The 27,822-nt window shown below is 44.6% G+C and overlaps 1 protein-coding gene across 1 annotated transcript in view; it reads left to right on the top strand.

Annotated features, from left to right (window-relative positions):
* Window positions 1–27,822, top strand: part of LOC106612355 (collagen alpha-5(IV) chain) — a 143,974-nt gene that overhangs the window by 61,570 nt on the left and 54,582 nt on the right. The window contains exons 6-22 of the mRNA XM_014213415.2: window positions 9,075–9,137; window positions 9,348–9,401; window positions 9,900–9,926; window positions 10,010–10,084; window positions 10,662–10,724; window positions 10,904–10,939; window positions 11,169–11,216; window positions 11,375–11,449; window positions 11,786–11,830; window positions 12,075–12,137; window positions 12,309–12,353; window positions 14,203–14,256; window positions 14,677–14,718; window positions 15,191–15,272; window positions 15,579–15,614; window positions 22,443–22,607; window positions 23,239–23,331. Coding sequence (XP_014068890.1) covers window positions 9,075–9,137; window positions 9,348–9,401; window positions 9,900–9,926; window positions 10,010–10,084; window positions 10,662–10,724; window positions 10,904–10,939; window positions 11,169–11,216; window positions 11,375–11,449; window positions 11,786–11,830; window positions 12,075–12,137; window positions 12,309–12,353; window positions 14,203–14,256; window positions 14,677–14,718; window positions 15,191–15,272; window positions 15,579–15,614; window positions 22,443–22,607; window positions 23,239–23,331 — 1,066 coding nt within the window. The remainder of the gene's footprint in view (window positions 1–9,074; window positions 9,138–9,347; window positions 9,402–9,899; window positions 9,927–10,009; window positions 10,085–10,661; window positions 10,725–10,903; window positions 10,940–11,168; window positions 11,217–11,374; window positions 11,450–11,785; window positions 11,831–12,074; window positions 12,138–12,308; window positions 12,354–14,202; window positions 14,257–14,676; window positions 14,719–15,190; window positions 15,273–15,578; window positions 15,615–22,442; window positions 22,608–23,238; window positions 23,332–27,822) is intronic.

The following is a 27,822-nucleotide window of genomic DNA, read 5'->3' as shown; positions in this document are numbered from 1 at the left end:
GACGCACTGGAAGCCTGGTGCGTGGTGCTGGTACTGGATATGTCAGCCTGGAAACACACACCTTAGGGCTAGTGCGTGGAGCGGGAACAGGACGGGTTGGACTGGGCTGACGCACTGGAAGCCTGGTGCGTGGTGCTGGTACTGGATATGCCAGCCTGGAAACACACACCTTAGGGCTAGTGCGTGGAGCGGGAACAGGACGTACTGGACTGGGCTGACGCACTGGAAGCCTGGTGCGTGGTGCTGGTACTGGATATGTCAGCCTGGAAACACACACCTTAGGGCTAGTGCGTGGAGCGGGAACAGGACGGGTTGGACTGGGCTGACGCACTGGAAGCCTGGTGCGTGGTGCTGGTACTGGATATGCCAGCCTGGAAACACACACCTTAGGGCTAGTGCGTGGAGCGGGAACAGGACGTACTGGACTGGGCTGACGCACTGGAAGCCTGGTGCGTGGTGCTGGTACTGGATATGTCAGCCTGGAAACACACACCTTAGGGCTAGTGCGTGGAGCGGGAACAGGACGTACTGGACTGGGCTGACGCACTGGAAGCCTAGTGCGTGGTGCTGGTACTGGATATGCCAGCCTGGAAACACACACCTTAGGGCTAGTGCGTGGAGCAGGAACAGGACGTACGGGACTGGGCTGACCGACTGGAAGCCTGGTGCGTGGTGCTGGTACTGGATATGCCAGCCTGGAAACACACACCTTAGGGCTGGTGCGTGGAGCGGGAACAGGAAGTACTGGACTGGTGTGACGCACTTGAAGCCTGGTGCGTGGTGCTCGTACTGGATATGCCAGCCTGGAAACACACACCTTAGGGCTAGTGCGTGGAGCGGGAACAGGACGTACTGGACTGGGCTGACGCACTGGAAGCCTAGTGCGTGGTGCTGGTACTGGATATGCCAGCTTTGAGACACACACCTTAGGGCTAGTGCGTGGAGCGGGAACAGGATATATTGAACCGTGAAGGCGCACTGGCGGTCTCGAGCGCAGTACTGGCTCCACCCTTCCTGGCTGGATGCCCGCTTTCCCCTGACAAATGCGGGACGCAGGTACTGCGCACACCGCCCTTGAATACTAGGCCTCAACGCCGTGCACCTCACTCCAACGCATGGGACCTGACTAATACTAGGCTGCCCCCAATAAGCACGGGGATTTGGCTTGCGGCTCAATCCTGGCCCTGCCAAACTACCCGTGTGCCCCCCCAAAAAAAATTATTGGGGCTGCCTCTCCGGTTTAATAGCCAGTCGTGTTCCCCTGTAGCGTTCCGGTCTTCGCTCCATTTTTTCCATGGGCCCTCTCTCCGGCCATAATCTGTTCCATGTCCATTTCTCCCGTTGGTCCAACTCAAATTCCCTTTGCTCCACTAAGTCCCCCTGTTGCTCCTTCCTTCGCTGCTTGGTCCGGATTTGGTGGGAGATTCTGTAACGACGGTCGTCAGGAATGGACCAAGGCGCAGCGGGTTGAGTGCTCATAATTAACTTTTTAATGAAAACACTTATACAAACAAAACAAAACGATGGACGACGAATACAGACTTGAAGGCGAACAACAGCAATTCAAGTGACAACCTCCCACCAATTACAATCACAAACACACCCTAATATATAGGACTCTCAATCAAAGGCAACTAGACAACACCTGCCTTCAATTGAGAGTCCACACCCCAATTAACTAAACATAGAAAACAGACTAACTAGAAAGAACATAGACTAACAAAGCAGTGACCAAAAAACCCCAGAATACATAAATCCACTACCCTCTACATAATACACACACCCCGAACCACATAAACCAAATACCCTCTGCCACGTCCTGACCAGCCTACACTAACAAACTAACCCTCATATTGGTCAGAACGTGACACACGTACACGAGTCTCTCACCTGAGCTTGTTCTCTCTCCACGCTCACTCCACACGCACTCTCAGCACTCCGGCCCTGTTTTATGGCTCGGACTCAGATAGGAGTGGTAAAAGTCACTGTCTCTCATTGCACACCTTTGTCGCTCTTTCTTCAGCCGGTTAGGGAGGGTTTTGAGGTTGACACACACTGTCTATGGTCAAATTATTTCTACCATGCATTGAAACACGATCTGACGTCACCTTCCATGATAACCTAAAAAAAAAAACACAGATCATAATAACAGTTAAGTTCATTACATTTCTGTTTCAGGAAACCAGACAAACATTGACTATATGACGAATTATGACATTAACCTTTTCTTTATACAGTGAGGGGAAAAAAGTATTTGATCCCCTGCTTATTTTGTACGTTTGCCCACTAACAAAGAAATGATCAGTCTATAATTTTAATGGTAGGTTTATTTGAACAGTGAGAGACAGAATAAAAACAAAAAAATCCAGAGAAATACATGTCAAAAATGTTATAAATTGATTTGCATTTTAATGAGGGAAATAAGTATTTGACCCCCTCTCAATCAGAAAGGTTTCTGGCTCCCAGGTGTTTTTTATACAGGTAACGAGCTGAGATTAGGAGCACACTCTTAAAGGGAATGCTCCTAATCTCAGCTTGTTACCTGTATAAAAGACACCGGTCCACAGAAGCAATCAATCAATCAGATTCCAAACTCTCCACCATGGCCAAGACCAAAGAGCGCTCCAAGGATGTCAGGGACAAGATTGTAGACCTACACAAGGCTGGAATGGGCTACAAGACCATTGCCAAGCAGCTTGGTGAGAAGGTGACAACAGTTATTCGCAAATGGAAGAAACACAAAAGAACTGTCAATCTCCCTCGGCCTGGGGCTCCATGCAAGATCTCAACTTGTGGAGTTGCAATGATCATGAGAACGGTGAGGAATCAGCCCAGAACTACACGGGAGGATCTTGTCAATGATCTCAAGGCAGCTGGGACCATAGTCACCAAGAAAACAATTGGTAACACACTACGCCATGAAGGACTGAAATCCTGCAGCGCCCGCAAGGTCCCCCTGCTCAAGAAAGCACATATACAGGCCCATCTGAAGTTTGCCAATGAACATCTGAATGATTCAGAGGACAACTGGGTGAAAGTGTTGTGGTCAGATGAGACCAAAATGGAGCTCTTTGGCATCAACTCAACTCGCCATGTTTGGAGGAGGAATGCTGCCTATGACCCCAAGAACACCATCCCCACTGTCAAACATGGAGGTGTAAACATTATGCTTTGGGGGTGTTTTTCTGCTAAGGGGACAGGACAACTTCACCGCATCAAAGGGACGATGGACGGGGCCATGTACCGTCAAATCTTGGGTGAGAACCTCCTTTCCTCAGCCAGGGCATTGAAAATGGGTCATGGATGGGTATTCCAGCATGACAATGACCCAAAACACACGGCCAAGGCAATAAAGGAGTGGCTCAAGAAGGAGCACATTAAGGTCCTGGGGTGGCCTAGCCAGTCTCCAGACCTTAATCCCATAGAAAATCTGTAGAGGGAGCTGAAGGTTCGAGTTGCCAAACGTCAGCCTCGAAACCTTAATGACTTGGAGAAGATCTGCAAAGACGAGTGGGACAAAATCCCTCCTGAGATGTGTGCAAACCTGGTGGCCAACTACAAGAAACGTCTGACCTCTGTGATTGCCAACTAGGGTTTTGCCACCAAGTACTAAGTCATGTTTTGCAGAGGGGTCAAATACTTATTTCCCTCATTAACTTCTATGGGCTAGGTGGGACATTAGCGTCCTGTGGGACACAGCCAGTGAACTATCAGGGCGGAAAATTCAAAAACAACAAAATGTCATAATTCAACTTTCTCAAACATACAACTATTTTACACCATTTTAAAGATAAACTTCTCGTTAATCTAAACACATTGTCCGATTTCAAAAAGGCTTTACATCGAAAGTAAAACATTAGATTATGTTAGGAGAGGACATAGACAACACACAGCCATTTTCCAAGCAAAGACATGTGTCAATAAAACCCAAAACACAGCTAAATGAAGCACTAACCTTTGATGATCTTCATCAGATGACACTCCTAGGACATTATGTTACACAATACATGTATGTTTTGTTCGATAAAGTTCATATTTATATCCAAAAACAGCATTTTACATTGGCGCGTGATGTTCAGAAAATGTATTCCCACCAAAACATCTGGTGAATGTGCACATCAATTTACAAAAATACTCATCGTAAACATTGATAAAATATATAACAATTATTTTAAGAATTATAGATAGACTACCCCTGGATGCAACCGCTGTGTCAGATTTTAAAATAGCTTTACGGAAAAATCACATTTTTCAATATTCTGAGTACATAGCTCAGGCATCACGGCGAGCTATTCAGACACCCGCCAAGTTCGGAGCAACCTAAACTCAGAATTAGTATTAGAAATATTCTCTTACCTTTGCTGATCTTCGTCAGAATGTACTCCCAGGACTGCTCCTTCCACAAGAAATGTTGTTTTTGTTCGAAATAATCCATATTTATGTACAAATGCCTCCGTTTTGTTCATGCGTACAGATCACACAAAGGCATAACGCACGAGTGCGGAACGAGAGACGAAAAGTAAAAAATGTTCCATTACCGTACTTAGAAGCATGTCAAACGCTGTTTAAAATCAATCTTTATGGTATTTTTAAGGTAAAATTGCGCTAATATTCCAACCGGACAATAGCATATTCATTCAAGAAGAAAAAGAAGGAGGGGCACGCTCGCGGGACCGAGAATATCCAATCCCTTTGTTGCCAGGCAGTCCACTCAGAAACTGAGCTCCTATTATCTGCCCAGTGACAGGAAAATGCTCAAACCACTTTCTGAAGGCTTTAGACAGCCAATGGAAGCCTTAGGAAGTGCAACGTCCCCCACAGACACTGTAGCTTCGATAGAGAATCAAAAGAACTACAATTCTCAGACTTTCCACTTCCTGCTTGGAAATTTCTCAGGTTTTTGCCTGCCATATGAGTTCTGTTATACTCACAGACACCATTCAAACAGTTTTAGAAACTTTAGGGTATTTTCTATCCAAATCTACTAATAATATGCATATTCTATGCATTGTACCCGTTTAAATTGGGTACGTTTTTCATCCGGCCGTGAAAATACTGCCCCCTAGCCCAGACAGGTTAAAATGCAAATCAATTTATAACAATTTTCTGCATTTTTCTGGATTTTTTGGTTGTTATTCTGTCTCTCACTGTTCAAATAAACCTACCATTAAAATTATAGACTGATAATTTCTTTGTCAGTGGGCAAACGTTCAAAATCAGCAGGGGATCAAATACTTTTTTCCCTCACTGTACCATCTCTAAGACATGGTGTCAAAAAGCATAACATAATGTTACTGCTAAAAAAAAAAACATTTTATAAATTAGTCAATACTCCCTTATTCTACTGGCGACCTCTAGGAAGAGTTACCAGATCATGAAGATAGCAATACATATATCACAGTCCATTTGAAGTTACTGTCATCACTTATTAACATATATTTTCCTTTCTATATGCAGCCTGAACACAGTACCACTGTATAGTTACCCCAATAACCAGGACCTCAGGGAACTTGTAATTTACCCCTTTCAAACACGTGATTAAAATAAACATGTTAAATCAAAAATAAACAATTTACAATTACAACTCTTTATAACTCCCTCCAGAAATAATAATAATCTCCTAAAGTAATGGTACAATTTGGATAGAGAATGGTGTTTCCCATGAATTTTATAATGAAACCCCCAATCTATTTAATTCCTAATGAAGATGATCATTCTTCATTAGGAATTTTTAATATTCAGGGCTTTCGTCACCATTAAAATGTTTCCTCTTCCTTTCTTTCCCTGTCCTTCGGAAACCATTTAAATACCTTTTTCAAAACATTTCATCCTCCTGCATACCCATTTTAACTGAATTGAAAAGACTCCTTCCAAAAATCCCACAACACGGCGATAGTATCTCTCCACCGAGTCTAACGATTCACTGGTCTCCTTTTCCGCATGATTCTCCATAACCATCATACCATATAAAACAAATGAAAGTTAATTTTAGGTTTGGTACCCCAATGCTAATTCCGTGTGACCCCTCTACCCTTTTGTCCATTCTAGAATCCCATTCCAGAATAAAACGACATCAAATGTAAATGTATTTAAAAATAAAACCACATAAAATGTCTATGGCTATAAACAAACCCTAAGGCCCTCTGAATTTGCAATAAGTGTTCGGTCATATAATTCAAATGTGTTACCTTTAGAATCCATTCCCGTGGCACTTCGGATAGAATCTTCAACCCAAAATAAGTTTTCCTGTGGCAAATTTAGCCAATGTCTCATCGTAAGGAATCCGCAATATATACATGTGGATTTATAACACTTTCTCTCACCAAGGCAGCCGCTTAGCCATTTCAGCTGCTTTACGATTACCTATGGCGATTTTATCTGTACGACTTGTATGAGCTTCACATTTCACCACTGCTAATTTACTGGTTAACTGATATTATTCTAATAATACATATACTTCCAGACCATTTTTATTGGTGTTCCTGTTGCTGCTAACATGCCCCGTGGTGACCACAATGTACCGAAATCATGAATTACTCCAAATGCTTACCACACACAGCGTACCCCTTTACTCTATTCCCTTCTATGTTCATGTAACTAGAGCCATCTGTATACAATATTTTTCCCGATTCCAATGCTGTCTCTTGCAAATCATGCCTAGGTTTTGGAGTAATCTGATCTGGGTCACATGCATGGGGAGGGTGAATCACATACAACGGCATTAACAAAGCAGGATTCAAAGCACCAATCTTATGAAATTGTAGATTTTCCCTATTTTAACGTTAACTCCCAGTTTGTCCATCTTGCACTAGTAACATGTTGTGCTTTGTCATACGTGCTTTATGACCCTGTTCCGGCAAATTGTCTACCAATGTGGTGCGTTCGGCGCATGTGAGTTTCTTTGTCTTTTTGACGCTAATAACAAATCCTCTACATATTGTACCAACACAGAACCTACATTTGCCACCCTTTTAATGATTGTTTCAATGCAAAATGATATCACGTGGGACTATTTGTAAATCCCATTGGTACTCTACTAAAAGTTAGGTAAAACATGATCTAATACATCTTCCATCACATAGAAACCGTAATCTCTATGAACCACTTATCGATCGAACAGAACTATACACAGCTATGTGAAAGTTCCATTCTTGCTAACCTCAAAACGAGTAGTTGTTGCTCTTTTGAAAAAGATGCAAACTTTTGTATAGCTGCATTTCCTGCTAATATACTAGGTTCCAGTATCACCTTACACTCATTCTTCCAATGCCCGATAGTCCCACATCTAAAACAGGGAGCCATCTCCTTACGTTTTGATGTTTTTTTCGCTACGTTTTGATGTTTTATCCTGGCCATTGAAACCATAGTTAGTGATTTTCTCTATGGCTCTACTAACCCTTCGCACGTCTGCGAGGTGAGCGAAGTCATATTCCACTCTCAAAACATCGTCTCAAATTAAATCTACTACTCCGCAATTACCGTTTTGATCACAGGGTTCAACCCCGTCATTAAAGCAGAAGCACAAATTTGATCAATACACTCCCGTTCCCTGGCCTTCTGTAGTAAAGTACTGGTGTTACGCTTTCTGGGTTTATCGTTATGCATTTTCTATTGATAGAATGCTGACATCAAAACGCTGGTATATTGAGCTTTTGATTCTGGTTTCATGTCCTTGTGCCAGTTCATAATTGCCTCCCTGAATTCTTTATTTGATTTGAATTCTCTGTCAGCAGGAAAATGTTGTCCAATTTTTTCTAATTTGCTAAATTTTTTCCATATTCCAGGCGAATTGGTAGAATGCTCGTGCGCTTCTTTTAGTGCCTCCATGGCTTTATTAAATTCCGCTATCTCTTTATTACAGAGAGAAATGGGTTCGTTTGTTGCCCTATCAATAGTTATTATTCCTAAACACTCCTGTCGGTGTTCAGGGTATTTTATATTTCTTCAATCCCGTCTCTAATACACACCTTCTATTAACTATTTTCTTAGATAGCACTACACACTTCCCCGGATAATAATTAATTGGTCACGGGCACTTAATACTTTGTATTAGAACCAATACCATAGCGTCTGCAAATTTAGTACTGGAGAATACGGACTGAACTTTGTCCTTTTCCAATACTTCCTCCAATATCACTATTATTGATAACCCACATCATTTCTCACCGCGCCCTCTCATCATAGGGCATAAACCAACCTCTCTCCATATTGATACTGCTACTACACGTAAATCAAACAGTGTTCGAATATCCTATCTTTTCTTTTCGTTTTAAAACTCACTACCTTCTAGAACTCTCGTCTTAAAACTCACTGCAACGGGGACTTTGGTCCTTTTTACAGATCTCGCAGGGGAATACCCACACTAGGGTCCTATCCTATATGGAACCTGCCCTTCACGTATATTAGCCTGGCTCTCGCAGAGAAAAATCTCCACTTGGAACCTATCCTTAAAGGAACCTACCCTTCACGTATATTAGCCTGGCTCTCGCAGAGAAAAACCTCCACTTGGGACCTATCCTTAAAGGAACCTACCCTTCACCTATATTAGCCTGGCTCTCGCAGAGAAAAATCTCCACTTGGGACCTATCCTTAAAGGAACCTACCCTTCACCTATATTAGCCTGGCTCTCGCAGAGAAAAACCTCCACTTGGGACCTATCATTAAAAGGAACCTACCCTTCACTTATGTTAGCCTGGCTCGTATATTTTTATCTGGATCTCGCAGAGGAAAAACCTCCACTCGGGACCTATCCTTATGGAACCTACCCTACACCATATTTAGCCTAGCGCTATGGACTCACGGACACTAGAGAAGCTTTAACCAAGTTTAATTCTTCCCAAAGGTTCTGTACAGCTGTAATCAGACAGCAAAACATTTCTTTCCATTGGTTATATTCATCCTACTTAAGACACTAATTCTCTCCAATCCTTAGTTTATGCCCACGAGAAAGAAGGTAACCAGATACTAGATACTAACTTCTGTCCTCGTATAGTGTACTGTAAGCTATCCGTATCATGTAAGTATTGATGTGAAGTGTTTGTATGTGAATGGCCCTATGACTTCCTCTCTTCCAGGGAATCCCAGGAAATGAAGGACCAATGGGGCCATCAGGAACCCCAGGATGCAATGGGACGAAGGTACAGTCTTGCTTTTGGATATTAAGTACTTATAGAAGCTCACACACACACACACACACACACACACACACACACACACACACACACACACACACACACACACACACACACACACACACACACACACACACACACACACACACACACACACACACACACACAGAGAGACCTATGTACATATCTGATGCCCTATCATTGTGTGTGTTTCAGGGGGACAGTGGATACCCAGGGTTACCTGGGGTGCCGGGACCTGTTGGATTACCAGTAAGTGCTGTCAATATCCTGTCAAGTGTCACTAAGCACCTTACTGTTCCTGTCTGTCTGTCATCAATCACAGCCATCAATCATGTGATCTTAATCATTAGCCTATTATATGGGAATTGATAAATAAGGTTTCTAAGAGTGAACAAAATAAAAGTTAATGAATTAACATTTAAATATAGAAAATATATTATACTTCTTACAAGTGTTGTGTATGAACAAATGACTGTTGAAAATGGAAATTATGTGTTTAATTTATTTTTTAAACAAGATCCCCGTGTTCAGTCCTATGAAAATGTCATAGGCTATGGTGTAACCACAAAGCACCACAAAGCACCACAAATGTATATATATATATATGTAGCTGTCCATCACCTTTGCTGCAAGTTATCACCCTTCCAGGTTTTGCCCCCACAGTGGTAGATACAATTGTGTCAGGTCTTGTTTAGCTTTTACAGTAAACTTGTGATGCGCAGCTCACACTTGTCTTTTTTATTGAAGGGTGTTCATGGATTGCCAGGATTTAAGGTACATCCAAATATATCTACTGACCCTGTAAACGATTTGTGTGTTTTGTTGTGGACCCTAAGATTAAAGTATTGTCCTTACAGGGAGACTCTTACTACTTCCCACCCGCTGCTGAGGTTGATGGACATCTTGGACCACAAGGGAGAGATGGTGTGAAGGTAAGGAGACCTCCCACCCTGCCTACACCTGGGTTGTGTTCATTGCGCACCAAACGGAAGAAAGCTGACTAGCACAGGGAGGGATTACCTGGACTAAATCAACATTTTTGTGTGTATACGTTTTGCGTACTGTATTGATCGCAACCCATTACTCACATGTCTCTGAGTTTATGCTTCTATTCCAATAGGAAAAGGATGGACTTGCCTAGTACCTATCATTACTATGGCCAGGAGTTTCTTTCCTGACCACAGCCCCTATAGTTGTAACTTGGACCAAGAGTTTTCACATGGTCAGGGAAAACTCCTGGGGCCCTATATTACAGTTATACTTTCATGTGTATCGTGGCATGTGAGGTTGAGTAGTTAGTGCCACAGACACTGTTACATGTGTACTAGGCTACTAGAGAAAGCATGGGTTGGAATCCGACCCACTGCACTTTTGACTCATAATCTCTCCTACCTTTGCTGTCTCCTCAATAACATTGTCCTATCTCATTAAATAAATACAAAATCACAAAAAATATTATAAAAAAAAATAATTCTATGTGCAATCGACTGACTGGCCACTGTTTTTTAGGGTCAGCGAGGGTTACCTGGACTGCCGGGTCTTCCTGGGCTGGAGGGACCGAGCGGGACTCCAGTCAGTTGACACCTAAATGAAGTTCAATATGTGTCCTCCCTTCACTTATTAACCTATGTTTATTGTGAAAGGCTTTTACTGTAATGTTTTTCTGAATGTCCTCATTCATGATTCCATGTGCTCTTCCTGAATGTATAAATCACTGACTTTAAATTATTATTTATTATTAATATTTCCAGGGATTACCTGGGTTAACAGGTGTACAAGGAGAGAAGGTCAGTCTCATTGTAAATACTTGTTTCCTTTTGTGTGTGTGTGCATGCGTTTGTGTTTATGTTTGTGCATGCGTTTCTTCCTGGATGTTTTGGAGCTGTCCATGGCGTTGACCGTTCACATTACTGCACTAACAATATAGTAATGTGATATTGAGTGATGTCCCTCTTCAGTTCCTGCCATTTAGAGGGGTGTGTTGCACTATTTATAACAGCTTTATTTCTGTTTCAGGGTCAGGAAGGTCCAAGCCCTGTAATTCCAGGCCCAAGAGGTCAAAAGGTATTACCTACCTGTGTGATATCGATCTTTTCTACTTTCACGTACAGTACAACTCTCTCTTGCATATTATCCTGCCTCAGTATAGTTTGTTCTGGATGCATGCTGAGTGTATCTAATGTACAGTATATTGTGACAAAATGTAAATGTTTTGTTCTCAGGGTGACCAAGGCCCTCCCGGGATACCTGGACAGAAGGGCATAAAGCTGTATGCAGAGGGTCCCAAGGAACTGAAGGTTTGCCACACTTAACATACTCGGTTTCTCTCACAGCAATTTTTACTAATCCACACTGACACAAATCATGATCATCACATTTACATTTTAGTCATTTAGCAGAAGCTCTTATCCAGAGTGACTTACTGGAGCAATTAGTGTTAAGTGCCTTGCCCAAAGGCACATCAACAGATTTTTCACCTAGTCAGCTCAGGGATTTGAACCAGCAACCTTTCGGTTACTGGCAAACATAATTACCAATCACCATCACCCGAATCAGCTTCATCATCATTATTACCCATATACATCATATTGTCACACAAGTAGAACAGTGTTCTGACTTTCTTCTCATTGCAGGGGGAGCCAGGTGATACAGGAGAGAAGGGGTGTACAGGCCAGCATGTGAGTTATAATCTATGGGGGATCATTACAGTGAATTAAATTAAACTGATTGATTTTAATTTAATAATTGACATGATCTTTGAGCCAGTACAAAAGTTGCCAGTTCAAATCCCATTGCATGTATACTACTACTTGTGGGCTGTGCTCTGTCTGTCTGTCCGTCTGTCCATCTGTCCGCCCTTTCTTTTCTGTTTGTATGCTTGCCTGTCTGTCGGTATTATATATTTTTTGTTCCTTTTTTTAGGGTCTCCCTGGGCGTCGTGGAAATAAAGGGGACAAAGGCGACCAAGGAGAACCTGGGGCTCTGGTAGCACAATGACTCCAGTCACTTCATATCATATTTAAAATACTGTAGAGTTTTACAATGGTATTATGGATGTTATCATTCTCACATGTGAATGTGTCCTACTCACAATAGTAGGGCCCACAGCACAAATACTGACAAACACCTGTGTCTAACAGAGGTTCTGTTTTTCAGGGGAAACCTGGGAAAGATGGGAACCCTGGGACCTATGGAATTCAGGTAAAACAAATATCCAGACAACTATCATAACTTGTATGTACTGTACATGGTCCTTTGTGGCTCACTTTGTACAAGTGTGACACTAGCAATGTTATGGTTGATGATTTGAGTCCTGCAGGGATCACATACACATACTAAAATGTGTGCACTCAATTTACTGTGATTTGTTTGGATAAAAACATCTGCTAATCAACATTATGTACATGCATTTTGCCATGTTGCCATGTCAACTCCACTTGAACCCAACCCACCTGATTGCAAATCATGTTCCCAGCCAATTGTCTTTGCCACTAGGGCTACATGTGACTTGAGAATTGTTTTTGACATGCTTACTGTTTGGCAAAATGTGTAATGTACTATCTTGACCAGCGTCCGTACGTATCAAGTGTTTCAAAGTATGGGTGTTGACCTAGGATCAGGGCCCAGTTTTTCAATCGGATTCGAATAAATCTTAGAATTGGGTATTTCAAAACTGAAAAATATGATTCCGATCATTCGGATTGGGATTTGGTAATCCAATCTAAACTTTAATCCAGTGGTGTAAAGTATTTAGGTAAAAATACTTTAATGTACTACTTAAGTAATTTTTGGGGTCTGTACTTTACTATTTATATTTTTGACAACTTTAACTTTTACTACATTCCTAAATAAAATTATGTACTTTTTATTCCATACATTTTCCCTGACACCCAAAAGTAGTTTTACATTTTGAATGCTTAGCAGGACAGGAAAATGGCCTAATTCACACACTTATCAACAGAACATGACTGGTCATCCCTACAGCCTCTGATTTGGCAGACTCACTAAGCACATGCTTCGTTTGTAAATGATATCTTAGTGTTGGAGCGTGCCCCTGGCTGTCCGTAAATAAATAAAAAACAAGGAATTGCTTAATATAAGAATTGTACAATTATTTATACTTTTACATTTACTTTTGATACTTAAGTATATTTTAGCAATTACATTTACTGTTGATACTCAACAATATTTAAAAGCAAATACTTTTATACTTTTCCTCAAGTAGTATTTTACTGGGTGGCTTTCACTTTTACTTGAGTCATTTTCTATTAGGTATCTTTACTTTTACTCAAGTATGACAATTTGGTACTTTTTCCACCACTGCTTCAATCAAGATTACATTTTGGAATTGCATTTTTCAAAGCTCAAAGGCAGTAGTGATAAGGATAGTTTTGATTCTGAACAGTTTTGATAATCTTGATCCCACTGGAAGGGTTTATTCAGTGTGGATTTAGAAAGGTGAAAGGCACTACAACAGAGAAAGGGAAAGGAGAGGGAAAGGGAGATACCTAGTCAGTTGTACAACTGAATGCATTCAACTGGAATGTGTCTTCCGCATTTAACCCAACCCCTCTGAATCAGAAATGTCAGTGTAAATGTCATCTTCAAACCAAGGGTTACTAACTGTGTGAACAGTTTTCATTATTTTAAATTGACTGCAGCACAGGTATGTGGTCAGTTTTGAGAAGTGTCAAATAAATACATGTACTTACTTACAAGTCATATTGCAGCCTCTATTACTGGATATTTCTGAAAAAATTGGCTCAAAATCAGTTAGATTGATCTGATCCTGGATTACAAAATAGGGGATCACAGAATCCGGATCATTATTATCCAAATGAAAAGTTTTGAAAAACTGGGCCCAGGTCTCCATGTAATCTCATTCATTGTGAACAAAAAGGCAAAACTGATCCTAAATCAGCACTCCTACCCTGTATACATGAATCCTCAAATCTCTCTTGCGTAAGATATTTTATCACAAAACCTGGATAATTAAAGGTTGAATAGACTTAAATAAAATATCTCTCTCTCTCTCTCTTTCTCCTGTCAGGGTGAGAAAGGTGATGTGGGCTACCAGGGACCTCCTGGAACAGAAGGTTCAATGGTATGTCCTACTGCCTTCAATCGGCTATTGTATCGGTCAGTCAGTCAGCCAGTCATACAGGCCTGAATCCTCACTTAAGATCTGTGCGATTATTTTCTGTACGAGTATCGTGCATGGTTAGAGTCAGAGTTTCGGGCACGGATCTCAAGTCAGTATTCCGACCTCAATAATAGACTAGACACCACAGTTGGGGCCAATTTCAATTCAGGAAGTACACTGAAATTCCAATTCCACTTCTCTTTAAATGCTTTTCAGTTAGGAACATTTAGAATTGGAATTTGGTTTACTTCATGAATTACCTGGAATTGAAATGGAATTGACCCCAACCCTGCCCTACACTCATGTTGAGTATTGGGTTCACTCTACTGTATTTGTAATGTATACGTGTGGGTCACCCTCTCTGTGGCTGTGTGTATTCAGGGTGACAAAGGTGACCGCGGACCCACAGGTCCTCCAGGGGATGTGAGTGACAATATATTGTTATCATGTTCATGTTAGTACCATATCAATAGTTGACAATAGTCAATAGTGCCTTGAATTAGTTAACTTAGTTAACATACACATCCTGTGCAAATCTGAAAATACACCCTATTCTAAATTGAGACATTCTATCTCCAACTCTACAATCTCAATGTACATTTGCTGTTTGTTTGTTTTGCTTTTTATGCACTTTGATATTATTTTCTGTAATGAAAAGCGCTATACAAGTTAAATAAATTATTGTTGTTATTATTATTCCCCATATAGTGCACTGCTTTTTACAAGAGCCTTAGCACTTTTCACCACAGATGCAACAGCTCTGGACAAAATAAGTGCACTAAGGGGAATGGGGTGACACTTGAAAGTCAGCCTACTATACTGTGTATCAATCTGCTACGCTGGTCCCTTGGACTTTGGCTAGTTTTAACCGCTGCTTGTCGTCCTTCACCTACAGTTGATTCAGATCAATGGGAGAATCAAAGGCTTGCCGGGTTTCCCTGGGCCCCTCGGACCCCCTGGCTATACTGGTAATCAAGGTATACCAGCACACTGACAACTAATTACCTATTCTCTATATAATGCACTACTTTTGACCAGAGTCCTGGTAAAAGTAGTACACTAATATGGGGAATAGTGTTCCATTTGGGATGCAGCCTTTGTTAGACAAATGCAAATGTACTGTAGAACACTGAGTGAGTCTCTCTCTCTCTCACACACACACACACATACATATACATATATATATATATATATATATGAGGGAGGTCTAGTAGAAAGCTCATTAATTCCAGTGTTATGTTCGATCATTTGTCAGTAGCTGTACTGTCTCTGTTCTACTCTAGGTGTGATTGGTTTTCCTGGAATGAAGGGGGAACCAGGTAAATCAATTTTTATTTGTTTTCCATCCATTAATTTGCTGTTTATCAATGTTACTCTTAGAACTATTGGCCAATTGCAACCAACGTGTCACGTCCTGGCCAGTATATAAGGTTAATTGTTTTGTAGTTTGGTCAGGGCGTGGCAGGGGGTATTTGTTTTATGTGGTTCGGGGTGGTGTGTTTGTGTAAAGGGTGTTTGATTTAGTATTTTCGGGTTTTGGTTTATGTCTAGGTAGTTCTATGTGGAGTCTAGTGAGTGTATGTCTATGTTTGGTTAATTGGGGTTGGGACTCTCAGTTGAAGGCAGGTGTTGTCTATCTGCCTTTGATTGAGAGTCCTATATATTAGGGTGTGTTTGTGTGTGTGATTTGTGGGTGATTATTCTGTGTATAGCCTTGTGCCTTACCAGACTGTTTATTTGTCGAGTGTTCGTTTTTAGTGTTTTGTTATTTTGTATGTTCATTTTTGAGAGTAATTAAAAATCAAGATGAGCATTCACGTACCTGCTGCGTTTTGGTCCTCATTCACCGACAACAACCGTGACAGAATCACCCACCACCAAAGGACCAAGCAGCAGAGGAAGGAGCAGACGGAGTTCGAGTTGGACTGGCGGGAGAAATGGACCTGGGAGGAAGTTTTGGACGGGGCCGGACCTTGGCACCAGGCTGGGGATTATCGACGCCCGCAGTGGGAAATTGAGGCAGCCAAGGCAGAGAGGCGGTGGTACGAGGCCAAGTACGCGCTGAAGGAGAAGCACGAGAGGCACCCCCAAGAAATTTTTTTGGGGGGGCACACGGGTAGTTTGGCTAGGCGTAAGAAGAGCCGGAAGCCAGCTACCCGTGGTTATATGGAGGAGCGTATGGGGTGGAGAGCGCTATGTTTCGCTGAGGAGCGCACTATCTCACCCATACGCACGCACAGTCCGGTGCGCGTTATTCAAACCCCCTGCGCAGGTGCCGTGCTAGAGCGGGCATCCAGCCTGGTAGGAGGATGCCTGCGCAGCGCATCTGGTCGCCGGTACGCCTCCGAGGACCAGGCTACCCAACTCCCGCTCTACGCACGGCTACCATCAGGCCCCTGCACAGCCCAGTCTGCCCTGTACGGGCACCCCGCTCGTACAGGGCTACTAGTTCCATCCAGCCAAGACGGGTTGTGCAGGAGGTAAGATCGAGACCGACTGTGCGCCTCCATAGCCCTGGGTTTCCAGCTCCTGTCTCTCGTGCGGACCCGGAAGTGCGTCAACCCAGTCCGACTCGTCCTGTTCCTGCTCCCCGCACTAGCCTGGAGGTGCGTGTACATAATCTGGTAAGCCCAGTACCAGCACCACGCACCAGGCTACAAGTGCGTCAACCCAGCCTCGCCAGTCAACAGTCATCATCAGAGCTGCCCGCCAGTCAACAGTCATCATCAGAGCTGCCCGCCAGTCAACAGTCATCATCAGAGCTGCCCGCCAGTCAACAGTCATCGTCAGAGCTGCCCGCCAGTCAACAGTCATCGTCAGAGCTGCCCGCCAGTCAACAGTCATCGTCAGAGCTGCCCGCCAGTCAACAGTCATCGTCAGAGCTGCCCGCCAGTCAACAGTCATCGTCAGAGCTGCCCGCCAGTCAACAGTCATCGTCAGAGCTGCCCGCCAGTCAACAGTCATCGTCAGAGCTGCCCGCCAGTCAACAGTCATCGTCAGAGCTGCCCGCCAGTCAACAGTCATCGTCAGAGCTGCCCGCCAGTCAACAGTCATCGTCAGAGCTGCCCGCCAGTCAACAGTCATCGTCAGAGCTGCCCGCCAGTCAACAGTCGTCAGAGCTGCCCGCCAGTCAACAGTCGTCAGAGCTGCCCGCCAGTCAACAGTCGCCAGAGAGGTCAGACTGCGCTGAACTGCCGGAGTGGCCAGACTGCGCTGAACTGCCGGAGTGGCCAGACTGCGCTGAACTGCCGGAGTGGCCAGACTGCGCTGAACTGCCGGAGTGGCCAGACTGCCCTGAACTGCCGGAGTGGCCAGACTGCCCTGAACTGCCGGAGTGGCCAGACTGCCCTGAACTGCCGGAGTGGCCAGACTGCCCTGAACTGCCGGAGTGGCCAGACTGCCCTGAACTGCCGGAGTGGCCAGACTGCCCTGAACTGCCGGAGTGGCCAGACTGCCCTGAACTGCCGGAGTGGCCCGAATTGCCAGACTGCCCAGACTGTCCCGAATTGCCAGACTGCCCAGACTGTCCCGAATTGCCAGACTGCCCAGACTGTCCCGAATTGCCAGACTGCCCAGACTTTCCCGAATTGCCAGACTGCCCAGACTCTCCCGAATTGCCAGACTGCCCAGACTGTCCCGAATTGCCAGACTGCCCCGACTGCCCCCCGGCGATGCCAGACTGGCCCGACTGCCCCTCGGCGATGCCAGAGTGGCCCGACAGCCTGGAACGGCCGGAACCAGAGCCACCTCCAGAAATAGGTGGGTTGGGGAGGGGGGGTGTAGCACAGTGCCGTCGTTGACGGCAGCCACCCTCCCTTCCCTCCCTTTAGAAAAGGGGACTTTTTGTTGGTGTTGCTTGGGGTTATTTTTTGTTAAGGTGCTTCTGGGGTAGCACCTTTAAGGGGGGGGTACTGTCACGTCCTGGCCAGTATATAAGGTTAATTGTTTTGTAGTTTGGTCAGGGCGTGGCAGGGGGTATTTGTTTTATGTGGTTCGGGGTGGTGTGTTTGTGTAAAGGGTGTTTGATTTAGTATTTTCGGGTTTTGGTTTATGTCTAGGTAGTTCTATGTGGAGTCTAGTGAGTGTATGTCTATGTTTGGTTAATTGGGGTTGGGACTCTCAGTTGAAGGCAGGTGTTGTCTATCTGCCTTTGATTGAGAGTCCCATATATTAGGGTGTGTTTGTGTGTGTGATTTGTGGGTGATTATTCTGTGTATAGCCTTGTGCCTTACCAGACTGTTTATTTGTCGAGTGTTCGTTTTTCGTGTTTTGTTATTTTGTATGTTCATTTTTGAGAGTAATTAAAAATCAAGATGAGCATTCACGTACCTGCTGCGTTTTGGTCCTCATTCACCGACAACAACCGTGACACAACGGGCAGAAGACTCAGCTGTATGTTAGTGCTGGATTTCTTAAAACGCTACTAATGGCAGATTACATGCACCTGTGTGTTTAGACAAACTTGCTTGCAACCAAAACCCACAAGAATAAACTCAAACACATTTTTTTGCTCCTAACTCATAGAAATCCCCACCCAATTGACCCTATCATATATCTATCTCTGACAACAGGCACAACTCCAACATATAGTTGATTTATTTCAAAGTTGCCGAAATGCCACATGCGTCGACTTAAATCAGTGCATTCATAACAACCTAACCATTACAAAAACGTATATTCGATCAAATAAGCCTCATTGTAACGACGGTCGTCAGGAATGGACCAAGGCGCAGCGGGTTGAGTGCTCATAATTAACTTTAATGAAAACACTACTACAAACAAAACAATGGACGACGGGACAGACTTGAAGGCACAAGACAGCAATTCAAGTGACAACCTCCCACAAATTACAAACACAAACACACCCTAATATATAGGACTCTCAATCAAAGGCAACTAGACAACACCTGCCTTCAATTGAGAGTCCACACCCCAATTAACTAAACATAGAAAACAGACTAACTAGAAAGAACATAGACTAACAGAGCAGTGACCAAAAACCCCGGAATACATAAATCAACTACCCTCTACATAATACACACACCCCGAACCACATAAACCAAATACCCTCTGCCACGTCCTGACCAGCCTACACTAACAAAATAACCCTCATACTGGTCAGAACGTGACATTACCCCCCCCAAAGGTGCAGACCCCGGATGCACCTCACACACAAAAAAACAACAACAACAAATAACCCCCAAAACACGAATAAATCCCCAAAAGTACATGGGAGGGAAGGGAGGGTGGCCACCGTCACCGACGGTGCTCCTGCAACACCCCAATACTCCCCCCTCAGGAGGTGGCTCAGGAGCCGGACGCAGACCCCACTCCACCCCTGGCTCACTCCCCTCATAAACTGTCTCTACAGTGATGTCCCTCTCTGTTGACCCCGGACTGTAGGGTGACTCTAGGAGCTCTGGACTGTAGGACGACTCTAGGAGCTCTGGACTGTAGGACGACTCTAGGAGCTCTGGACTGTAGGACGACTCTAGGAGCTCTGGACTGTAGGACGACTCTAGGAGCTCTGGACTGTAGGACGACTCTAGGAGCTCTGGACTGTAGGACGACTCTAGGAGCTCTGGACTGTAGGACGACTCTAGGGGCTCTGGACTGTAGGACGACTCTAGGGGCTCTGGACTGTAGGACGACTCTAGGGGCTCTGGACTGTAGGACGACTCTAGGGGCTCTGGACTGTAGGACGACTCGGAGCTCTGGACTGTAGGACGACTAGGAGCTCTGGACTGTAGGACGACTCTAGGAGCTCTGGACTGTAGGACGACTCTAGGAGCTCTGGACTGTAGACCGACTCTAGGAGCTCTGGACTGTAGACCGACTCTAGGAGCTCTGGACTGTAGACCGACTCACTCGGCTCTGAACAGTGGGCCGTCTCACCTGGTTCCGAACAGTGGGCCGTCTCTCTCCGGGGCACTGTCGCCGGAAGCTCTGGACGAGGCACTGTCGCCGGAAGTTCTGGACGAGGCACTGTCGCCGGAAGTTCTGGACGAGGCCCTGTCGCCGGAAGTTCTGGACGAGACCCTGTCGCCGGAAGTTCTGGACGAGGCCCTGTTGCCGGAAGTTCTGGACGAGGCCCTGTTGCCAGAAGTTCTGGACGAGGCCCTGTTGCCGGAAGTTCTGGACGAGGCACTGTTGCCGGAAGTTCTGGACGAGGCACTGTTGCCAGAAGTTCTGGTGCGTGGGGCTGGCTTAGGACTTGCCAGACTAAGGACACGCACCACATTGCTAGTACGATGAACATGGACAGGACGTGCTGGACTGGGCTGACGCACTGAAGCCTGGTGCGTGGTGCTGGTAATGGAGGTACCATACTGGAGACACGCACCTTAGGGCTAGTGCGTGGAGCGGGAACAGGACGTACTGGACTGGGCTGACGCACTGGAAGCCTGGTGCGTGGTGCTGGTACTGGATATGCCAGCCTGGAAACACACACCTTAGGGCTAGTGCGTGGAGCGGGAACAGGACGTACTGGACTGGGCTGACGCACTAGAAAGCCTGGTGCGTGGTACTGGATATGCCAGCCTGGAAACACACACCTTAGGGCTAGTGCGTGGAGTGGGAACAGGACGTACTGGACTGGGCTGACGCACTGGAAGCCTGGTGCGTGGTGCTGGTACTGGATATGCCAGCCTGGAAACACACACCTTAGGGCTAGTGCGTGGAGCGGGAACAGGACGTACTGGACTGGGCTGACGCACTGGAAGCCTGGTGCGTGGTGCTGGTACTGGATATGCCAGCCTGGAAACACACACCTTAGGGCTGGTGCGTGGAGCGGGAACAGGATATATTGGACCGTGAAGGCGCACTGGCATTTCCCGAGCGCAGTACTGGCTCCACCCTTCCTGGCTGGATGCCCGCTTTCCCCTGACAAATGCGGGGCGCAGGTACTGCGCACACCGGCCTGTGAATACTAGGCCTCAACGCCGTGCACCTCACTCCAACGCACGGGACCTGACTAATACTAGGCTGTCCCCAATAAGCACGGGGATTTGGCTTGCGGCTCAATCCTGGCCCTGCCAAACTACCCGTGTGCCCCCCCCAAAATAATTATTGGGGCTGCCTTTCCGGTTTAATAGCCAGTCGTGTTCCCCTGTAGCGTTCCCGGTCTTCGCTCCATTTTTTCCATGGGCCCTCTCCGGCCATAATCTGTTCCCATGTCCATTTCTCCCGTTGGTCCAACTCAAATTCCCTTTTCTCCTCAACGTCCACCTGTTGCTCCTTCCTTTGCTGCTTGGTCCGGATTTGGTGGGAGGTTCTGTAACGACGGTTGTCAGGAATGGACCAAGGCGCAGCAGGTTGAGTGCTCATAATTAACTTTAATGAAAACACTACTACAAACAAAACAATGGACGACGAGACAGACTTGAAGGCACAAGACAGCAATTCAAGTGACAACCTCCCACAAATTACAAACACAAACACACCCTAATATATAGGACTCTCAATCAAAGGCAACTAGACAACACCTGCCTTCAATTGAGAGTCCACACCCCAATTAACTAAACATAGAAAACAGACTAACTAGAAAGAACATAGACTAACAGAGCAGTGACCAAAAACCCCGGAATACATAAATCAACTACCCTCTACATAATACACACACCCCGAACCACATAAACCAAATACCCTCTGCCACGTCCTGACCAGCCTACACTAACAAAATAACCCTCATACTGGTCAGAACGTGACACTCATGTCGCAAATTTCAATTTTACTGAATGATTGTCAAATAGTTAAATCACCCCTTAGTCTGCTTGATTACCAGGTTTTATTTCTACCGAAGATAAAACCCTGTAGAGAGCTTTAACATTTTGGGGAGAAAGTAGGACTAAGTTATCACCGACCTCACATGTAGCTCTGCTTTTAGTGAGCGGGACATTTTGGAAACATTAAGATCATCTGTGTGGATGATCTAAGCGCACATTAAAAGTTTAACTAGAGACCACCGGGATAAAACAGTGGCCAACAGTGATTGCCCTTTGCCATAAATCTGTCAGGAACAGTGACAAACATATACACACACGCATTGTCACACATTGTCACGCATCGCCCTTCACGGTGACGTGGTCCCTTGTACACGTGCGAACACACACACAGACACCAAGCTGACCATTGTATTGTGTTTTCAGGGTTGTCTTTCCCTGGGGCCCCTGGGAATCCTGGACCCCCTGGTTTAGCTGGGGATAAAGGGGAGAGGGGGGAACCTGCCCCCTACATAACTGGCCCCCCTGGACCCACTGGGCCCCCTGGAAACGATGGCCCCATAGGCGACCGTGGACCCCCTGGAATTCCAGGTACCTGCTCAACTCACCTGGCCACTTTATCGTCCTCAAGTGGCCACTTTAGGTCATCCTCAAAAGTCTGACATAATGGTTATTACAAAGATACCACAATTACTACAGCATTAACTCAGAAACTATCTGAAGGAGCAGTTAGCTATCTTTTAATATTATGCTGCTATACTCTATAATCCCACATTCACAGCAATGCAAAGGGTAAGGCTGGATCTAGGTTTAGTAACTTGTGACCAAAATCTTATTCCACTGTAATGTAATTCAAGTCCCTGCATAGCCTCTGTCTAACAACGGTTAGCAGGGTTAGAGTTAGCTAGCTAGCCTGTGACTACAGGCTCCCATCTCAGAGAGGGTGAAGTATTAATTCCTCCATATTTGTAGTTTTAGATATGAGAGTGGATAAAACATTTGTCAATGACAGGATTAATCAATTCAACGAGACATTACGTTGAATGTACATTGATATTTTATTTGGTTGACAATGGTAAAGTTTTAACCTCAGAACAACAACTTACTTTCAGCAAATTCAACGAAATTTCCATTAGCGTTTAACGTTAAGTTCATTGCAATATGATGTTGCAACAATATTCATTCAACGTGTTTTTGCCTGGTGGGTTTGCTCTTTGCACAGATCTGTTGAGAGGCAACCCTGGACCACCCGGTCCTAAAGGCATCAAAGGCATCCCAGGACAACCAGGAGATAGAGGCGGGTTCGGAGAAACAGGTATTTTCTGTGACAAATACGTTATTCTGTAAAGGGCATTGTAGGAGTAAGGATATGGAATTTAAGGTGCAGTTTGCAACTGTCATGTTCAGTAAAAGTTAATGGTTGTGTCTTCTTGACAAATGTAACAGTTCATTTTTTGCATAGCTTCATGGAAGGTATGTTTTATAGGCTTGGTTACTGTAAAGTGATGTGTTTGTTTGTTTTGACATTTTGCTATTTAGGGCTTTATTAATAAAATGTAATTTTGACTTGATTGAAGAAGGAAGTAAAGGGGGGCAGATCAGAGTGCCTTGTGAGAATTTGTCGCTAGTGGGTAACCCGCGTCTACCATCCGTTCTATTGGCCAATGTTCAATCACTGGAGAATTTTTTTATTTATTTATTTCACCTTTATTTAACCAGGTAGGCAAGTTGAGAACAAGTTCTCATTTACAATTGCGACCTGGCCAAGATAAAGCAAGCAGTTTGACACATACAACAACGCAGAGTTACACATGGAGTAAAACAAGCATACAGTCAATAATATAGTAGAAAAATAAGTCTATATACAAAGTGAGCAAATGAGGTGAGATAAGGGAGGTAAAGGCAAAAAAGGCCATGATGGCGAAGTAAATACAATATAGCAAGTAAAACACTGGAATGGTAGATTTGTAGTGGAAGAAAGTGCAAAGTAGAAATAGAAATAATGGGGTGCAAAGGAGCAAAAATAAATAAATAAATACAGTGGGGGAAGGGGTAGTTGTTTGGGCTAAGTTATAGATGGGCTATGTACAGGTGCAGTAATCTGTGAGCTGCTCTGACAGCTGGTGCTTAAAGCTAGTGAGGGAGATAAGTGTTTCCAGTTTTAGAGATTTTTGTAGTTCGTTCCAGTCATTGGCAGCAGAGAACTGTAAGGAGAGGCGGCCAAAGGAGGAATTGTCTTTGGGGGTGACCAGAGAGATATACCTGCTGGAGCGTGTGCTACAGGTGGGTGCTGCTATGGTGACCAGCGAGCTGAGATAAGGGGGAACTTTACCTAGCAGGGTCTTGTAGATGACCTGGAGCCAGTGGGATTGGCGACGAGTATGAAGCGAGGGTCAGCCAACGAGAGCATACAGGTCGCAGTGGTGGGTAGTATATGGGGCTTCGTTGTCAAAAAACGGATGGCACTGTGATAGACTGCATCCAATTTATTGAGTAGGGTATTGGAGGCTATTTTGTAAATGACATCGCCGAAGTCGAGGATCGGTAGGATGGTCAGTTTTACGAGGGTATGTTTGGCAGCATGAGTGAAAGATGCTTTGTTGCGAAATTGGAAGCCAATTCTAGATTTAACTTTGGATTGGAGATGTTTGATGTGAGTCTGGAAGGAGAGTTTACAGTCTAACCAGACACCTAGGTATTTCTAGTTGTCCACATATTCTTAGTCAGAACTGGACGGGCGGGCAGATGCACGCAGCGATCGGTTGAAGAGCATGCATTTAGTTTTACTTGTATTTAAGAGCAGTTGGAGGCCACGGAAGGAGAGTTGTATGGCATTGAAGCTCGTGTGGAGGGTAGTTAACACAGTGTCCAAAGAAGGGCCAGAAGTATACAGAATAGTGTCGTCTGCGTAGAGGTGGATCAGAGAGTCACCAGCAGCAAGAGCGACATCATTGATGTATACAGAGAAAAGAGTCGGCCCAAGAATTGAACCCTGTGGCACCCCCATAGAGACAGCCAGAGGCCCAGACAACAGGCCCTCCGATTTGACACACTGAACTATATCAGAGAAGTAGTTGCTGAACCAGGCGAGGCAATCATTTCAGAAACCAAGACTGTTGAGTCTGCCAATGAGGATGTGGTGATTGACAGATTCGAAAGCCTTGGCCAGGTCAATGAATACGGCTGCACAGTATTGTTTCTTATCGATGGTGGTTAAGATATCGTTTAGGACCTTGAGCGTGGCTGAGATGCACCCATGACCAGCTCTGAAACCAGATTGCATAGCGGAGAAGGAGCGGTGGCATTCGAAATGGTCGGTAATCTGTTTGTTGACTTGGCTATCGAATACTTTAGAGAGGCAGGGTAAGATAGATATAGGTCTGTAGCAGTTTGGGTCAAGAGTGTCCCCCCCTTTGAAGAGGGGGATGACCGCAGCTGCTTTCCAATCTTTGGGAATCTCAGACGACACGAAAGAGAGGTTGAACAGGCTAGTAATAGGGGTTGCTACAATTTCGGCAGATAATTTTAGAAAGAAAGGGTCCAGATTGTCTAGCCCAGCTGATTTGTAGGGGTCCAGATTTTGCAGCTCTATCAGAACATCAGCTGACTGGATTTGTGAGAAGGAGAAATGGGGAAGGCTTGGGCGAGTTGCTGTGGGGTGTGCAGTGCTGTTGACCGGGGTAGGGGTAGCCAGGTGGAAAGCATGGCCAGCCGTAGAAAAATGCATATTGAAATTCTCAATTATAGTGGATTTATCGGTGGTGACAGAGTTTCCTATCCTCAGTGCAGTGGGCAGCTGGGAGGAGGTGCTCTTATTCTCCAAGGACATTACAGTGTCCCAGAACTTTTGAGTTTGTGTTGCAGGAAGCAAATTTCTGCTTGAAAAAGCTAGCCTTGGCTTTTCTCACTGCCTGTGTATATTGGTTTCTAACTTCCCTGAAAAGTTGCGTATCACGGGGGCTGTTCGATGCTAATGCAGAACGCCACAGGATGTTTTTGTGTTGCATAAGGGCAGTCAGGTCTGGAGAGAACCAAGGGCTATATCTGTTCCTGGTTCTACATTTCTTGAATGGGGCATGCTTATTTAAGATGGTAAGGAAGGCATTTTTTTAACCTGTTAGGGCTAGGGGGCAGTATTGACACGGCTGGATAAAAAACATACCCGATTTAATCTGGTTACCACTCCTACCCAGTAACTAGAATATGCATATACTTATTACATATGGATAGAAAACACCCTAAATTTTCTAAAACTGTTTGAATGGTGTCTGTGAGTATAACAGAACTCAAATGGCAGGTCAAAACCTGAGAGATTCCTTTACAGGAAGTGGCCTGTCTGACCATTTGTTGAACTTCTTTTCCATCTCTATCATTTACTAAGGATCTCTGCTCTAACGTGACACTTCCCACGTCGTCCATAGGCGCTCAGAGCCCGGGAAAAAACAGAATGTCGTCATTCCAGCCCCAGGCTGAAACACATTATCGCCTTTCTCAAGTGGCCGATCAAGGGACACTGGCTTATGCGCGTGACCCCGACCGCCCCCGCCTTTGGGATTTTTTCCTCTGTTTGCCGAAAAGGAGATTCCCTGTCGGAATATTATCGCTTTTCTACGAGAAAAATGTCGTAAAAATTGATTTTAAACAGCGGTTGACATGCTTCGAAGTACGGTAATGGAATACTTAGAATTTTATTGTCACGAATTGCGCCATGCGCGCGACACTTCTTTACTATTTCGGATAGTGTCTGGATAGCACAAACAAAACGCCGCTATTCGGATATAACGATGGATTATTTTGGACCAAACCAACATTTGTTATTGAAGTAGCAGTCCTGGGTGTGTATTCTGACGAAGACAACAAAAGGCAATCAAACTTTTATAATAGTAAATATGATTATGGTGAGTGCTAAACTTGCCGGGTGTCTAAATAGCGAGCCCGTGATGCCTGGGCTATGTACTTAGAATATTGCAAAATGTGCTTTCACCAAAAAGCTATTTTAAAATCGGACATATCGAGTGCATAGAGGAGGTCTGTATCTATAATTCTTAAAATAATTGTTATGCTTTTTGTGAACGTTTATCGTGAGTAATTTAGTAAAATGTTAGCGAATTCCCGGAAGTTTGCGGGGGTATGCTAGTTCTGAACGTCACATGCTAATGTAAAAAGCTGGTTTTTGATATAAATATGAACTTGATTGAACAAAACATGCATGTATTGTATAACATAATGTCCTAGGGTTGTCATCTGATGAAGATCATCAAAGGTGAGTGCTGCATTTAGCTGTCTTCTGGGTTTTGGTGACATTATATGCTGGCTTGAAAAATGGGTGTCTGATTATTTCTGGCTTGGTACTCTGCTGACATAATCTAATGTTTTGCTTTCGTTGTAAAGCCTTTTTGAAGTGTGGTTAGATTAACGAGAGTCTTGTCTTTAAATGGCTGTAAAATAGTCATATGTTTGAGAAATTGAAGTAATAGGATTTTTAAGGTTTTGAAAATCGCGCCACAGGATAGCAGTGGCTGTTACGTAGGTGGGACGAATTCGTCCCGCCTAGCCTAGAGAGGTTAAATAACCAGGCATCCTCTACTGAAGGGATGAGGTCAATATCCTTCCAGGATACCCGGGCCAGGTCGATTAGAAAGGCCTGCTCGCTGAAGTGTTTCAGGGAGTGTTTGACAGTGATGAGTGGAGGTCGTTTGACCGCTGACCCATTACGGATGCAGACAATGAGGCAGTGATCGCTGAGATCTTGGTTGAAAACAGCAGAGGTGTATTTAGAGGGCAAGTTGGTTAGGATGATATCTAT

This window comes from Salmo salar, chromosome ssa09 (genome assembly GCF_905237065.1).
Source record: "Salmo salar chromosome ssa09, Ssal_v3.1, whole genome shotgun sequence".
Lineage (NCBI taxonomy): Eukaryota > Metazoa > Chordata > Actinopteri > Salmoniformes > Salmonidae > Salmo > Salmo salar.
The sequence above is the reverse complement of the archived record's forward strand: the minus strand, read 5'-3'. Positions and strand labels throughout refer to the sequence as shown.